Source organism: Mastigoproctus giganteus, chromosome 8 (assembly GCF_048544385.1).
Source record: "Mastigoproctus giganteus isolate SK-2022 chromosome 8, ASM4854438v1, whole genome shotgun sequence".
In the NCBI taxonomy this organism is placed as follows: Eukaryota; Metazoa; Arthropoda; class Arachnida; order Uropygi; family Thelyphonidae; genus Mastigoproctus; species Mastigoproctus giganteus.
In genome coordinates this window covers 74,236,042-74,251,130 of record NC_143582.1, presented here as the reverse complement: position 1 = coordinate 74,251,130, position 15,089 = coordinate 74,236,042, and the positions used below count along the sequence as shown (strand labels likewise).

At 35.6% G+C, this 15,089-nt stretch overlaps 1 protein-coding gene across 1 annotated transcript in view; it reads left to right on the top strand.

Moving 5' to 3' along the window:
- Positions 1 to 14,511, top strand: part of SCOT (Succinyl-CoA:3-ketoacid CoA transferase) — a 180,886-nt gene extending 166,375 nt beyond the window's left edge. The window contains exon 15 of the mRNA XM_090379500.1: positions 14,422 to 14,511. Within this exon, the coding sequence (XP_090235626.1) occupies positions 14,422 to 14,457 (36 nt within the window). The 3' untranslated portion in view covers positions 14,458 to 14,511. The remainder of the gene's footprint in view (positions 1 to 14,421) is intronic.
- Positions 14,512 to 15,089: the final 578 nt, after the last annotated feature.

The following is a 15,089-nucleotide window of genomic DNA, read 5'->3' as shown; positions in this document are numbered from 1 at the left end:
AATTTTTTGTGCAATATCCATGATAAAGATTTATTGGTCCTTTTTTTTTTTTTTGGTGAAGACACTGTGAATATGAATTTTCAACCTTGACATGCTAAATGAGTGGTTGCTGCTGAAGCTGACACAAGACGGAAACAGCAAACTTCACTTTATAGCAGAATGGGACTCCACTACATTTCCATATGGAGGTGTGAAAGTTTCTGAATAACAAGTATCCCCATTGCTGGATTGCTTCCCGTGGTGACAAAACCTTTACTTCATTGGCCACTGCGATCACCTGACCTCAGATTTTTATCTGTGGGGTTTTGTGTAAGATTTGGTGTTTGTACTCCCCTTACCTGTCACTTTGCAAGAGTTGTGAGCTGTATCCCTCCAGCTATTGCTCAGATCAACAACAATATGCTGGAGAAGGTATGGTGTGAATTTGATTACTGCATTGACATGTGCACAGTGGCGGATTTCCGCACAGGCGCACGCGCCTGGGGCCTCTTAAATCGAGGGGGCCTCAAATCTCAGGTCTAAAAAAAAATAAAATTGTTTCATTTTAAATTTTTACACTCATCTTTATTATTTGTTTGAATAAAACTGTAATTTAATATGAGAAGTTAGTAAACTCTTATGCGAATATCCCTACATATTATATGAAATATCTATGCGAACTAAGTGAATCTGAAGTAGAATACATATTATCATTAATGCTAGATTTTATGTATTAATGTTTGATTTGGGAGGGATGGTAGTTGTAATTTTTTCATTTAAACATTAGTTAAAATATGTATGAAAGAACTGCACAACCAAAATGATTAAAACCGGAACACCAAATCTAGAACGCGTGCTATAGTAAAAACGTGCGCGTAGAATGCACACTGTAGTGGTACTGAAAATATTTAGAGGGGGGGGGGCTCAAAATTGAATTACGCCTGGGGCCTCTCAAGTGCTAAATCCGTCACTGCATGTGCAGGGTCACATGTGGGGACCATATTGAAGGACTATAAAATAACTGTGAAAAACTTAATATTTATGCTTTCATTTGATTGCTTTTTTTTTTTTTATAAAATATGTAGTTACTTTCAAATAAACTGTCAAAGTTGTCGACAACATTTTGAATAACCTTGTGTAGATAAAATACAATAGCATAGTGAAAAATTGGAGGGCACTGCAAAACTGATCAGGGGACCCTTCTTAAGAGTAAAGAGATGGAACCCCATTTAGATACGGGGCCCTTCTTAAGAAGAAACATGTGACACTACTACAAAGCTTAGTTTCTGAAGCATTTTGCTAAATGATGTGTCCACAAAGATGCTGCAATCAACAGAGTAAACAAACTTCCAGCATGGAATGATAATAGGGTGCCACATAAGCAATCAAGTCTGTATGTGACATTCAATGCACTGCAGATCTCTAGGTCAGTGAGTGGTAATGTGACCAGCAAATGGAAGCAGATTGATACTGAAACCGTTACAAAAAAAGGAAAACCTCCAAAGCTGATGGGAATTGACAGGAGCAAAGAACATCAGAAAGCAGGTCAATGTCACCATACATAGAGGCCTTCAGTGAGATGTTTGAGACACATGTTAGCACCAGTGCAGTAGGCAGGATGCTACATAATATAGGTTATGATGACTGTGCAGCCATCCACAAGCCACTAATCGCCAAGACTAATACCAGATGCTGTCTAGCTTGGCATAAGGCCCACCATTTTTGGCCCATAGATCAATGGAAAGCTTTGCTTGGAGCAAAGAGTCACAGTGTAGGTCTACCAGTCTGACAGTCATGGCAGATGTCCAGAGAAAGCTACCTGCCCGACTGTACCATCACTGTATCATCTGGACAATGAAGTTTGGAAGATGCAATGTGATGTTCTGGGACTGTTTTGCATGGTTTGACCTGGGACTATTGGTTGTTTTGGAGAAAACCATAAATGCAAGGTATATTATCTACATTATTATCCTAGATAATAATGCATTACCTATGTTGTGGCAGCACGTTGAGGAAAGCCTATACCAGTAGCAGTACAGCAATGCTCCAATGTCATACTGCTTGTGTTGTCACAGACTGTTTTGAGAACATGTGCATTAAAAAGTTGGACTAGCTAGCTGTGGCCCCTAACCTCAATCCTATAGTTAACCTGGATTAACTGGATTGACTGGATGCTCAATGCTGATGGGATTCTGCCTCTTTGCCCAGATTAATCGGCTCAGGGGTCATTAATTCCAATTGAGGAAAGACAGTTGTAGAATAGATGTGTAGAAGTTTGCCTTTATCCAGCGTGTGGTTGATTGCTGGAACAAACTTTCATCTGTTGTTGACCACTTAAATTAATTCAAGGCAGAACTAGACAATTATTTGGAGCAAATCGATGTGTAAAATGGGAAGAAGTTTTTTTTTTTTTTTTTTCTCTGATGCTGTATAAGCTTGCTTTCTTGCATCATATGCCTCTACTAATGTTAATTATGTGATACACACATTCAGATTAGATGCTTACGATGCTGGCAATGTACAAAGTGTCACTTGCTAATCACTTATCACAAGATCTAGATATCACAATTTCTGGGGTGATAGACATTGCATGTCTGCCACAGTGTAGGTCATCTTCCAGGCTCTCCCCCTCCTATATCATAACCATATCCTCATGAATTGCCTTTGACATTAATCCCTCTGTCCCAAATATTGGATGACTGCACGGTGACTGATTGTGTGTATCTCTCCTCATTCTCATAGCTTTGTTGACTTCACACCTTATAATAAAAAAAAAAAAAAAAAAAAAAAAACATTACTGAAACGGCATGAAACTTAGAGGTTACTATTTGAAGTGTTATACATTAGTTTTTAAAACAGATAACACTATAAAACATATACAAAATTTTTGATAGTTTTAAGGAATTTTTTTGTTTTGAAAGATTAGTTATATTTATTGTATGGAATCAATGTAGTATTTCTGGTTTTGTTTTTGTCGGCATAATTTTATTTCAAAATCTAGGCATGTGAATATGTTAAATCTGCTCTACTATGTGGAACCAAAACTGCTTATTTTAAATTGAAGGGAGAGGGGGAGCAATCTATGTATGCTGCCTTAAGACAGTAGTGCTGGAGAAGCAAAAAATCTACATTTTCCTGGGCCCAGCTACATACTACAGGAGGAAGCACCAAGATTAATTAATATCTGGGAAATAGGGCCATATTTTGCAGAGAGAAAGGGAAGTTCTAGAAAAATAAAAAGGCAATAATTTGTGCTTGAATGTTTGGTAGGTAGAAAATTATGCCCAAATTGAGGGGTGGGGGCGATTGGTGCTGAATCACCAGGCAAGAAACATAATGGGGAAAAAAACTAAGATTTTATCTATAATACATTTCTAGAGAAAAAAGCGAGCTGAGGGCAGAAGTTTGTAAAGTGGCAAAACAACCTTTCTCCAGAAGTTCACAAAATTTTATGAATTGCAATTGAAGGATGGGATGTCAGATGCAAAGCAAAAAACATTTGTTGGAGCAGCGATCATAACTGGAAATGGAGTGTGTGTGTGTGTGTGTAATTTTGGGAATATTACAAGAATATGCAGATAAAGGAACTACTAGGTGGCAGTGTGTTGATGTAAGATTTACTCAAAGAGCTAACATCAAAGAGAAAGAAGTGTTTTTGCTTTCATAAAGATGGTCTCAGCAAGTTTTTCTATACAGTTGGACCAACTCATGATGTTACCAATAGGAAATTCTAAATGGGAAGCAATCAGAAGAATTAATATTGGAAGCTACTAGGCTTTTCATACCAACTTAGAAATATTGTTCACGTTTTAGGCCTAAATAGATGACAGATGACCTAATGAGATATGTGGCAGAGAAGAAAAATGCGTGGGATACATATAAATTAACAGGTGACAAAGAAGCCTATGGTAGATGCTGGTCTGTAATCAAGTCACAAAGGAGTTATTAGGTAGGTAAAGGCAGATTACGAGAAATCTTTGGCAAACGATGCAAAGAAAAACAGCAAAGAGTTCTTTACTTATGTAAATTCTGGAAGGAAGGGGAAAAATCAGATTGGTCCACTTGATATCAATGGTTCAGTTGTTGATGATCCTGCTCAGGTAGCTAACAAACTGAATGAGTATTTTGCATCAACATTTACACATGAGGAGTTATTCGGGGAGGGGAATTCCAGAAGTGTATTAAACTCTGGCAGTGAGCTGAGAGCTGAATGATTTTCTAATAACTGAGAGCAAAATGGAGCAGAAATTGTTGAAAATAAACATAAGAAAGGCACCTGGGGTGGATGGGAGCTATCCAGTTATATTAAAGGAGGCAGCAAAGGAAGTAAGCAAACTCTTAGCCATAATTATGAGAGTTTCCTTGGACTCAGGGGGAGGTACCCATGGACTGGAGATGAGAAAATGTGACCCCAATTCACAAAGGGTAACACAAGTAATTAACGACCTGTTAGTTTAACTTGTGTTCCGTAAAAATTAATGGACGCACTGGTTTAAGAAGCACTACAAGATCATCTAGACAAGTGTTCAGTTATGGTTCGGACACAGCATGGGCTTGTTAAGGGGAAGTCTTGTCTGACCACTTCGATTGGATACTATGATGTGATCACAAAGGAACTAGGATGCAAAAAATAATTTTGGTATCATATACTTGGATCTTAGAGAGGCTTTCGATACTGTTGCACATGAAAAACTGCTGTACAAATTGGAGCAGTGTGGCATTAAGGGCAAGTTGCTGCTATGGATAACGGGATGGTTGGGTCTGAGAAGACTGAGAGTGGTAATCAGTGGAATGGACTAATGTTATTAGTGCAGTCCCCCCACCAGGGTTCAGTGTTGGGTCCATTGTTGTTTTCTGAATTTATTAATGGTATTGATGAAGGTATATCAGGCTTAATGTCCAAGCTTGCAGATGATATAAAGGTTAGCAGGGTTGTTAATAACACTAATGACTTTACTCTACTGCAACAAGGTCTAGAAAAGTTCAGCAGATGGGTTGAGAGGTGACAACTGAAGTTTAATATTGACAAATGTAAGGTTTCTGCTACTCATATGCAGTACTATATTCAGGGTGGTAGAGAATGAATTGTGCAGTCAGATATGAAGTTTTCTGAGCAGTGCAGATGGTTTGCAATAGTAGCTCATGGTGTCTTGTCAATGATATACAGGAATTTTTCTAGCAAGTATAAGGAGCTGAGTATCCCTTTGTATAAGGCAATGGGTAGGCCCAACCTTGAATACTGTATACAGGTCTGGAGGCCTCATTTTAGGAAGGATGTAGAGCTACTGGAACGAGTACAGGGAAGGGCTACAATATTGGTGAGTGGAACAAAGGGTTGGTGTTACCAAGAAAGGCTTAAGTTTTGCAAATTACAGTCTGGAGACTAGGCACCTGCGAGGTTATCTGATTGAGGTGTATAAGGCTTTGAATGGTTTGAGCAAGATAAATGCTGATGGGATTCTTCCTCTTGCACAGACTAATTGCTTTAGTAGACAAACTCAAATTGAAGAAAGACAGTTGTAGAATAAATGTGCAGAAAAATTTGCCTTTAACTAGTGGGCGGTTGATTGCTGGAACAAACTTCCATCTGTTGTTGTAAAAGTTGACAGCTTAAATAAATTTAAGGCAGAACTAGATTAATATTTGGAGTGAATGGTCCTTGAGGTTGTCACAGACATTCTCTCAGATATGCCAGACAAGCTGTACTTGCTACCTGTGAGTCTAAAACACTGATGGAACTGATATTCGGGTAACACTCAAGTCAAGTGGACCCAATTTCGGCGAAGTCCGGACGGTCTGTGACAGCCAAATCCTCTGCTTGCACCTTCACGATGGTGGGACTGTTAGTAATTCTGGATATAACCTCCATGCACAAGTACATGTACAAGAAGGAATGGGATGCAATTCATCCCTTTCTTTCTAATGTTAACCAAAAAAAAGAATTCTGTGCTACTTTTCTCTGCACTCGTAGCCAAAGAGTAATCATAATCTCTCGTAGCATGCATAATCTCCTGAGTAATTCAATTACAAAGTTACTGTTACTGTAAAAGTCTTTATCCCTTGAAGATTTACAATCATCATCATGCATTTTTAATTTCTACCACTAAGCTCGAGTTCATGCTGACAACAATTTTGGTTCAAACCTTAACAACATCTCTTGGTATAGAGATATAGAGAACACAGTTTCTTCTAGGATTAATTATTTAAATGCTTTCCATTTGAAATTTCAATTGTTAAAAACATCAGTCAATCCCCTGAAATAACTATTTGCAAAAACAAAATCCTTTCCTTTTACCCTTGACTGCAATAAGTCTTGTCTAGATGATCCTGCAGTGCTTCTTTAACTAGTGCCTCCATTAATTTCCCCGGAACAGAAGTTAAACTAACAGGTCAGTAATTACTTGTCACCCTCTCACCCCCCCCTTTGTTAATTGGGGTCACATTTTCACATCTGCAGTCCATGGGTACCTCCTCTGAGTCCAAGGAAGCTCTCATAATTGTGGCTAAGGGTTTACTTACTTCCTTTGCTGCCTCATAATTGTGGCTAAGGGTTTACTTACTTCCTTTGCTGCCTCATAATTGTGGCTAAGGGTTTACTTACTTCCTTTGCTGCCTCCTTTAATATAACTGGATAGATCCCTTCCACCCCAGGTGCCTTTCTTATGTTTATTTTCAACAGTTTCTGCTCCACTTTGTTCTCATTTATTATAAAATCATTTAGCTCACTACCAGAGTTTTATACACCTCTAGCATTCCCCTCCCTGAATAACTCCTCATGTGTAAATGTTGATGCAAAATACTCATTCAGTTTGTTAGCTATCATCAGGATCATCAACAGTTGAACCATTGATATCAAATGGACCCATCTGATTCATCCCCTTCCTTCTAGAATTTAAATAAGTAAAGAACGCTTTGCTGTTTTTCTTTGCATCCTTTACTAAAGATTTCTCGTAATCTGCCTTTGCCTGCCTAATAACTTCTTTGTGACTTGATTACAGACCAGCCATAGGCTTCTACCATCTACCATAGGCTTCTTTGTCACCTGTTAATTTATATGTATCCCATGCATTTTTCTTCTCTGCCTCATATCTCATTAGTTCATCTGTCATCCATTTAGGCCTAAACCTTGAACAATATTTCTTAGTTTGTATGTAGCTTCCAAGATAAATTTTTTGAATACTTCCCATTTTGAATTTGCTGTTGGTAACATCATCAGTTGGTTCCACTGTATAGAATTTAAATACTGTCTCAGACCATCGTAGTCGCCTTTACGAAAGCAAAAACCCTTCCCTTTACCCCTGATGGTAGTTACCTCTTTGAGTAAATCCCACTTCAGCACACTGTGATCACTGCCACCTAGTGGTTCATTTATCTGCAGATTCTTAATGCATGAAGAATCACTACTGATAATCAAATCAAGAGTATTACTCCCTCTAGTTGCCTCCCGAACATGCAGATGTAGAAAACAATCGTCCAATAAATCCACAAAAGCCTTGCTAGTGTGTGAATGACCAACCCACAAAATCCAGTCAATATTAAAATCCCTGATTATAAGACTCTTGGGAAATTAAAATCCCCCATTATAAGTCTCTCTGATTTACTGTTACACCCTATTTCCCTGTACAGTTTCTTATTATACTCATCAGAGTCGTTAGGCCTATAGCACACTCCTACTCTCAATTTTGATCTCCCAATGCTTATGTCACACCAAACTGACTCGACACTGCATTGTTCAGTGATGTCGACTGGCTTCACTTCTTGGATTTTATGTGTTTCTTAACTAATAGCATAACCCCTCCTCCCTTCCTATTCTGTCTATCCTTTCTATACACATTGTACTCCTGAAATTCCAGCTCTGCATTCCTTATATCTGTATGACACCACGTCTCTGATATCCCAACAATATCTGCCTTTGATGTTTTGAGCAATACCCCAAATTCATGAAATTTATTTACCAAACTCCTATTGTATGGTGCATGTATACTTGCTTGCATGTATACACGCAAGTATACATGCACCTGTTCCTATTCTTAGCTACTCTAACACAACCCATGTGTTTACTTGTACTGCAATGATTCCCAGCAGTCTCTGAAATACCCTGCATCTTGTTTTCCAGGCTGCTGCTCATTCCAATAGAAGCAGTGCAAGAATCACTTTCACCTCTGCCAGTGGCTACTGATAATCTATTAGTCCTTGTTTCCCCCCAAAAGGCTTAAGTTCTGCAAATTACAGCACCTGGAGAGTAGACACCTGCGAGGTGATCTGATTGAGGTGTATAAGGTCTTGAATGGGTTGAGCAAGCTGAATGCTGATGGGATTCATCCTCTTGCTCAGACTACAAACCTGAGGGGGCACAGTTTCAAATTGAGGAAAGATAGTTGTAGAATAGATATGCGGAAATTTGCCTTTAGCCAGCGTGTAGTTGATTGGTGGAACAGACTTCCATCTTTTTTTGTGGAAGCTAATAGTCTAAATAAATTTAAGGCTTAGCTGGACAGGCATTTGAAACGAATGGAGTGGTGAAATGGGAGGTTTTTTTTTTTTTGCTGATGCTGCATAAGCTTACTTTCTTGCATCGTATGCCTCTGCTAATGCTAATGTTATTACAGTCAAATCTCATTAATACAAAGTTCACAGGACCTAATTTTTCGCGTTTTGTAATAACGAGGTTTGTAGTAACAAGGTTCCCCAAAGGTGTCAAAATTTTGCCTTTTTAAAATTTTTTTTTGGTACATACTATATATCTAAGAATAATAATAAAAAAAGAATAATATTAAAAATAAATGAAAAAATAAAATAATAAAAGTAAAAATAAAATCCTTATCTAACAATACAATAAAGAAATAACACACTTTTTAAATATTTTATTTTATTTATAAGATAAACTGAGGGAAGAACAATTAACGGAAATGAAAATATTGTACAGTATATATTTTGATATACAGGTAGTTCCCGACTTTGAGTTAATTTGTTCTTAGTGCACAGTCATAAAGCGGGAATTTATTTTCCATAGACCTGATATTAAAAATAGGGGTTATGTTCTCAAAAATGAAATTTGACCATAGTAATATTAAATAAAGGTCAACAAAATAGTAATTTATGCTTAAACAATGATTTATTTGTCCAAAGAAATGAAAACATAGCCTTTAAAATCAAGCAAATTATAATAATAAAGAAATTATTTATGTCATATAAATGTTAAAGAATGTTTATTCTTCATCATCATCACTAAATGGACACTCATTGATGGTTTGTCACTTGTTGATACTTCGTCAACAAGTGACATTGTTGGCTCGGCACTTGTTGGTTTGTTGGAAGCACAAGGAGTCGTCGTCATCTTCTTAAGAAATGCCTCAAGTTTTGTTTGTTTCCAAGGCTCTTCTCTTTTCTATATAAATTTCATGATAGCATGTGTAAGCATTTTTTAAATCTGTAGCAACTTTTCTAGTGTGCTCGAAATTTGAATCTTGTGACTAAAAAACTCAAGGGCTTTTTCTATGTTTTGAAAAGCTTCGTCAAGCCCCTTGAGAGTGAAGGAATGAACAGGAATCTCAGCTATTAAATCTTTTTCCTTGGCTTCTTCACATTTTGTCATTTCAAGGAGGTCTTCTCCATTGTGTGCTTAAAGTAGATCAATGTCAGTTGTAGAAACCTCAAGCTGCAGTTAGTTAGCGATATTAACAACCACTTCTTTTTAATTTTGTACAATCTCTGCTGTAGTAGTACTGCATTGTATAGAATACAGTACATTGTATTGCATAATGTATTGCATGTAAATTACAAAAATAAAAATTACAATACAGTGTACTGTATACAATACAGTACATTGTATTGTATAGCTATGCAATTGTATATAATTGCAATAAAAAGTAATTTATTGCAATTAATGTTCATATTTTTGATTTTGTTAATACTTGAAAAAAAAAAACTCTTAAACCCAGGAACTCGTAAAGTGAGAACTGCCTTTATACAAAATTTTAGTATCACAGTAAAAAGAATTACGATCTTAATATGAAAGGAGACACACAAACGATTAAGTTTTTAATAAATTAATCTAATTTAAAGAAAGAATCTAATGTTGTTTGCACAGTTTTTTCTATATGCATTTTTGACTACAGCACTGGCGTTATCAAATGCAATAGTTGTTTTTTTATCAACATTACTGCAGGCCAACACATTCTCTATTATGCTCAAACCATTTTGGACATCTTTTTTAGATGGTAGTGTGTGTGCTTTTTCACTTTCGCTGGTAACAAAAACATCATCATTTTGCTTGGCGCTCAGCATTGCTGTGGTAGCAACTTCATCTGAGCTAGATAATTTGTCTTTTCTTGCAAAATCGGGCCTGATATTGGCAAATTAGATGCATGCATTTGTTGGTACCACTCTAAAAGTTTTGTTTCAAGCTTGTGTTTTGCATCATGAATTCGTTTCCTGTTTTTTATCGCTCTAATATTAAACAAGCTTTAAATTAATTTAAAGTTCCAACACAAGTTCCAAAAAAAGACATCAGCTCAGATAAAATGGCACAAAAAATAGATTATACTGTACTGTAGCAAAATACTGGCATGACAATTGCAACTGACCTTAAACAGACAGAGAGTGAGGGAGTGTATGTAAACAACCTAACAAAACTGTTTTTATTCTTTGTTAACTTAACAGCTCATCTTTACAATGACGTTTTTGGAGTACACTTATGTTGTAGGTGCCATAAATTGGTTTTGTTTGCACAAAAGTAAATTCTAACAAGTCAGTGCTATCCTTCAGGAAGCAGGGAACCAGGTGGCCAGAGGCAATAATCGGACAGCTGGGCCAAGATTTGTATTAAACGAACTTTGTAATACATATTAACCGAATTTTGTAATAAACGAATATATTTATATAGAAAAGCCTATCCTTTCGCGGGGAATGGCACGAGCTTCATATAAATAAGTATTTTGTATAAACCAAGTTTGTATTAAGATTTTACTGTAATATTATATATATATATATGTGATGTTATTTATGACATTTAAATATTCAAACTACTTTTAATAATTTACTCAGTAAATTATGTCTGTCTCTTCTTGGTAAACTGACATATGTTCAATCCTGTTTGGGTGGACCATATGTCTGTTTATTTGGGTTCTTTCAAAAAAAAACTGGTTTGTAAAAGAGTTTTGAGCTTAAAATTTATTGAAAGGTCTGTTGTAGACAGCAATTGCTCTTCAAGTGATGCCCTTGGCAACAAAGTCTTAAGAATGTTAAGCCTATGTTTAAATATTTGAGGTATACTATACTCCTTTTCCTGGTGAGAAATAGATATATGATATTAGTAAACTTAAAAAAAATTATAACAATGTAGCTTTAGCAAATCAACAGCTGGGTCGCATTACATCATACATTGAATGATAGATAAGGCAACTTGTACTTTTGGATACTTCAAGCTGTTTTTGTCCCTACAAAGTGGATGTTTGACTGTATGCATACACTGGTGTTCAAACATCGCCCCTTAAAATTATAATTGCCGTTCGAATAATATAAATACATGACAATATTTCTTACAGATTGCATCAGATAAGATTGACATGTCATATTGCATCAGCTGTTACTTTCAGCTGTATAAGCACACTCTGCAAGAGTTGCAGTCATTCCTTGTTTGTTTCAGGATGACGAGTTACGTGTGGTTGATGCCACGAAGAAAGAATTAAAGAATGCTACTGTCATATTGCTTATGGAGTATCTTGTAATCAGTCGACAGTGAGTAGATTTCTTTTCAAACTCAAGAATACTGGTTCTGCTGACAGGAAAAAAGGAACCGGATGCAAACGAGTCGCGATGCCAAAACGGGACCATGTTTTGAAGTGCTTATGCTTTAAAAACTGTAAAGCTTCTTCATCTGAGCTGAAAAGAGAATGGGAAGAACATAGAGGACTGGTAGCAAGTGCAGTAATAGTCAGAAGACACCTCTTCAAATGTGGATTTGTAGCCCGTCCTAAGAAGAAGCCCTTTCTCGCACAAAAAATGAAAACGGCCCAATTAATTTGGTGTAAAGAGCATGTCAAATGGACCCCCTAGCAGTTATTTTCTCGGATGAGAAGAAATTCAACCTGTATGGCTCTGATGGGAGACAAACGATTTGCAGCAGACGTGATGAAGAATACCATCCAGGCTGTATGGTGTCTACAGTGAAATTCCCTACCAGCCAAATGGTATGGGGGTGCATTTTGTATCGTGAAGTAGGTCACCTGCAGTTTATAAAAGGTTCCATAAATGCCAATGGATACTTGGCTATATTGGAAGGCAAATTGTTGCCAACCATTAGAGACCATTTCAGCCTTTCAAGTAACTGCATCTTTCAGAACGACTCTGCTCCTTGTTATTGGACGAAAAGTGTAAGTAGGCACTTCTGTAGTTACTTTAGCTTCATTTCTGCATTAGAGGTTTGACAGTAATATGTTTACATTTGTTACAGGTGAAAAAATGGTTGAAGAACAGTCCATTACAACTCTTAGCTGGCCAGGAAACAGCCCAGACCTGAATCCTATAGAGAACTGTTGGCATTATGTGGAATATGCAGTTGCTAGAAAGAACCCAAAGACCCTTTGTGAACTTCAGGAAACCATAATTCGTGTTTGGAACCAAGAACTATCAGTTGATTATCTTCAGAAATTGATCTTGTCAATGCCTCAACAGTGTGCTGCTGTCATCAGAGCCAGAGGTGGTTCATCTAAATATTAGTTTGCACCTGGTGAACTTTTCATTTTGTTTTCCATTTAAGATGATAAAATTAAGCAAATTTGAGAGCTTCTGATAATATTTCAGCCATAATTGTTGTGTTTACCACTGTTGTATGAAAATTGCAAATGCTTGTTTTGGTATATTTTGAGAGCACCTGCCAAATATTACTTAGCTGTGCCTTAACTATTAATAAATATCTTTTGTTTATATTTCTATTTGTGATGCTAGTCATTAATCAAACTTACTATCACGAAAAAGGATTAGAAATGTGAAATTACTAGGTGATGCACTTTGAACACTAGTGTAGTTACTTAGTTTAGTTACTTTTACTTTTTAAGTTTAATTTTAATTTAAATTATATATGCTATACTACTTTTCCTGGTGAGAAATAGATATATGATATTAGTAAACTTTAAAAAAATTATAAAAAGGTAGCTTTGACAAATCAACAGCTGGGTAACATTATGACATACATTGAATGATAGATAAGGCAATCTGTACTTTTGGATACTTCAAGCTGTTGTTGTCCCTCCAAAGTGGATGTTCAACTGTATGCATAGTTACTAGCTTAATTACAGTCCTGAATGTAGAGATATAAAAATTTTTAAATTGCTAAAGACAAGAACAAAGTTCAATCCTTCCTACTTCAGTAATATTGTTAAATATGAGAGAAATTCTCATACCTTACTATAGGAATGCTCTTCAACCAACACTCACCCCAAATTTATCCAATTAATTCATTATGAAAAAAAAATTAAAGTTAGTAATGTGATATTATCCATAAAATTTATTATCAATACATATGGTTTTATTGAGAAAACTACTCTTATGTTCAATTCCCATTATCTATCAACTGCTGAGAAAATTTTGGATTCGTGGACCGTTACATGCATGTATGACTAATGGTATTCACATTGATTAACAAAAATAATCTTGATCTGGGGCAGTATTAAATTTGGTTTATAAGAGAAGTGGATATTGTTAAGTTTGTCATTTCACTTCTTGTTAGCATGCACTGATTTCAACCGAAATAACTTAGTCATTTATATAGAAGTTTAACTAAAAATAATGAGGAAAATTTGACAATTGTCTTTGATTCCCAGTCTGTGATTGCAAGTTAGTTTAGTCTTGGGTATGCATCGACTACACTTTGCTTTTCCTTTCTTAGCAGTTGATAGATAATGGGAATTGAACACAAGAGTAGTTTTTTTAATAAAACCGTATGAATTGATAAAAAATTTTATGGATAATATCACATAACTAACTTTAACCTTTTTTTCATAATGGATTAACTGGATAAGTTGGGGGTGTGTTTGGTTGAAGAACATTCCTATAGTAAAGTATGAGAATTTCTCTTATATTTAACAAAAATTTTTAAAGAAAGTGCAAAAGAAAAGTATTACCAACTTCTAAAATAAACACAGTACTAATGAGTTTTTATTTAAAAATCAAATAGGGTGATTATTTTAGTTTTCTGAATTATCTGTAGTCATAACATGATTGTACAGTGTAGCAGAAAATATGTTGTCATTTTTCTTCCCCAATACAGAGGACATATCTATTGTGAAGAAATCTGAAAATAATCCAAATTATTCGAGTTTGATACTGATGAAATTGCTGATATTTTTACTTAATTTAACTTGCAGCCTTTGGTTATGCCTGTTATTTTCAGTATTTATTAGATTTAATATTTTCATTTTATTTTTATTTTTTATTTTGTAGGTTTCACCAGAATTGAAGGCAATGAGGCAGATCTAAATAACAATATCTAATGAATATAACTGATTGTAAAAGGTTATGACAAAGGCAACAAAAAAATATTTTCTAAGTATTTAAAAATGGTATTCTAGATGTCGCAGTTACTGTTTTATAGTAAGTTTTGGATAGCTTGGACTGCTGTTTTCCGTCCACAGCAGGTGTTGCACTGTGACTAAAGAAATTATTATTAGTTTAATTGCATATCTAAGTGAAGAGACAGGCTACAGTGGAAAATCAAGGAAATAATCCGTTTTATTTACAACTGAAATGCTCTCAGATAGCTGTTTGTACATGTACAGTTCAGTAGAAATAAATAGTGTGAGATTTTATTTACATGCACATTATCTTTCTATACATTAAAATAATTTTCCTCCTAATGATATTTATTCAGCCAATGGGAGAAGCGAGATGCAGGTTATGTGGTGATACATAACAAATATAAAAATACGTAACAGAAGCTTGTTTTACTGTGGTAAAACAAGCTTCTCTAAGTGTAGTCACGTGCTATGTTTATCTAAGGTGACCACACAGTACCATTCTTGATTTCCATATGTAACGTATTTATTTAAATAAACTAAATGTAACAAGGCGTAATATTTTAAGAGTTTAAGATTCTATATCTATATAATATT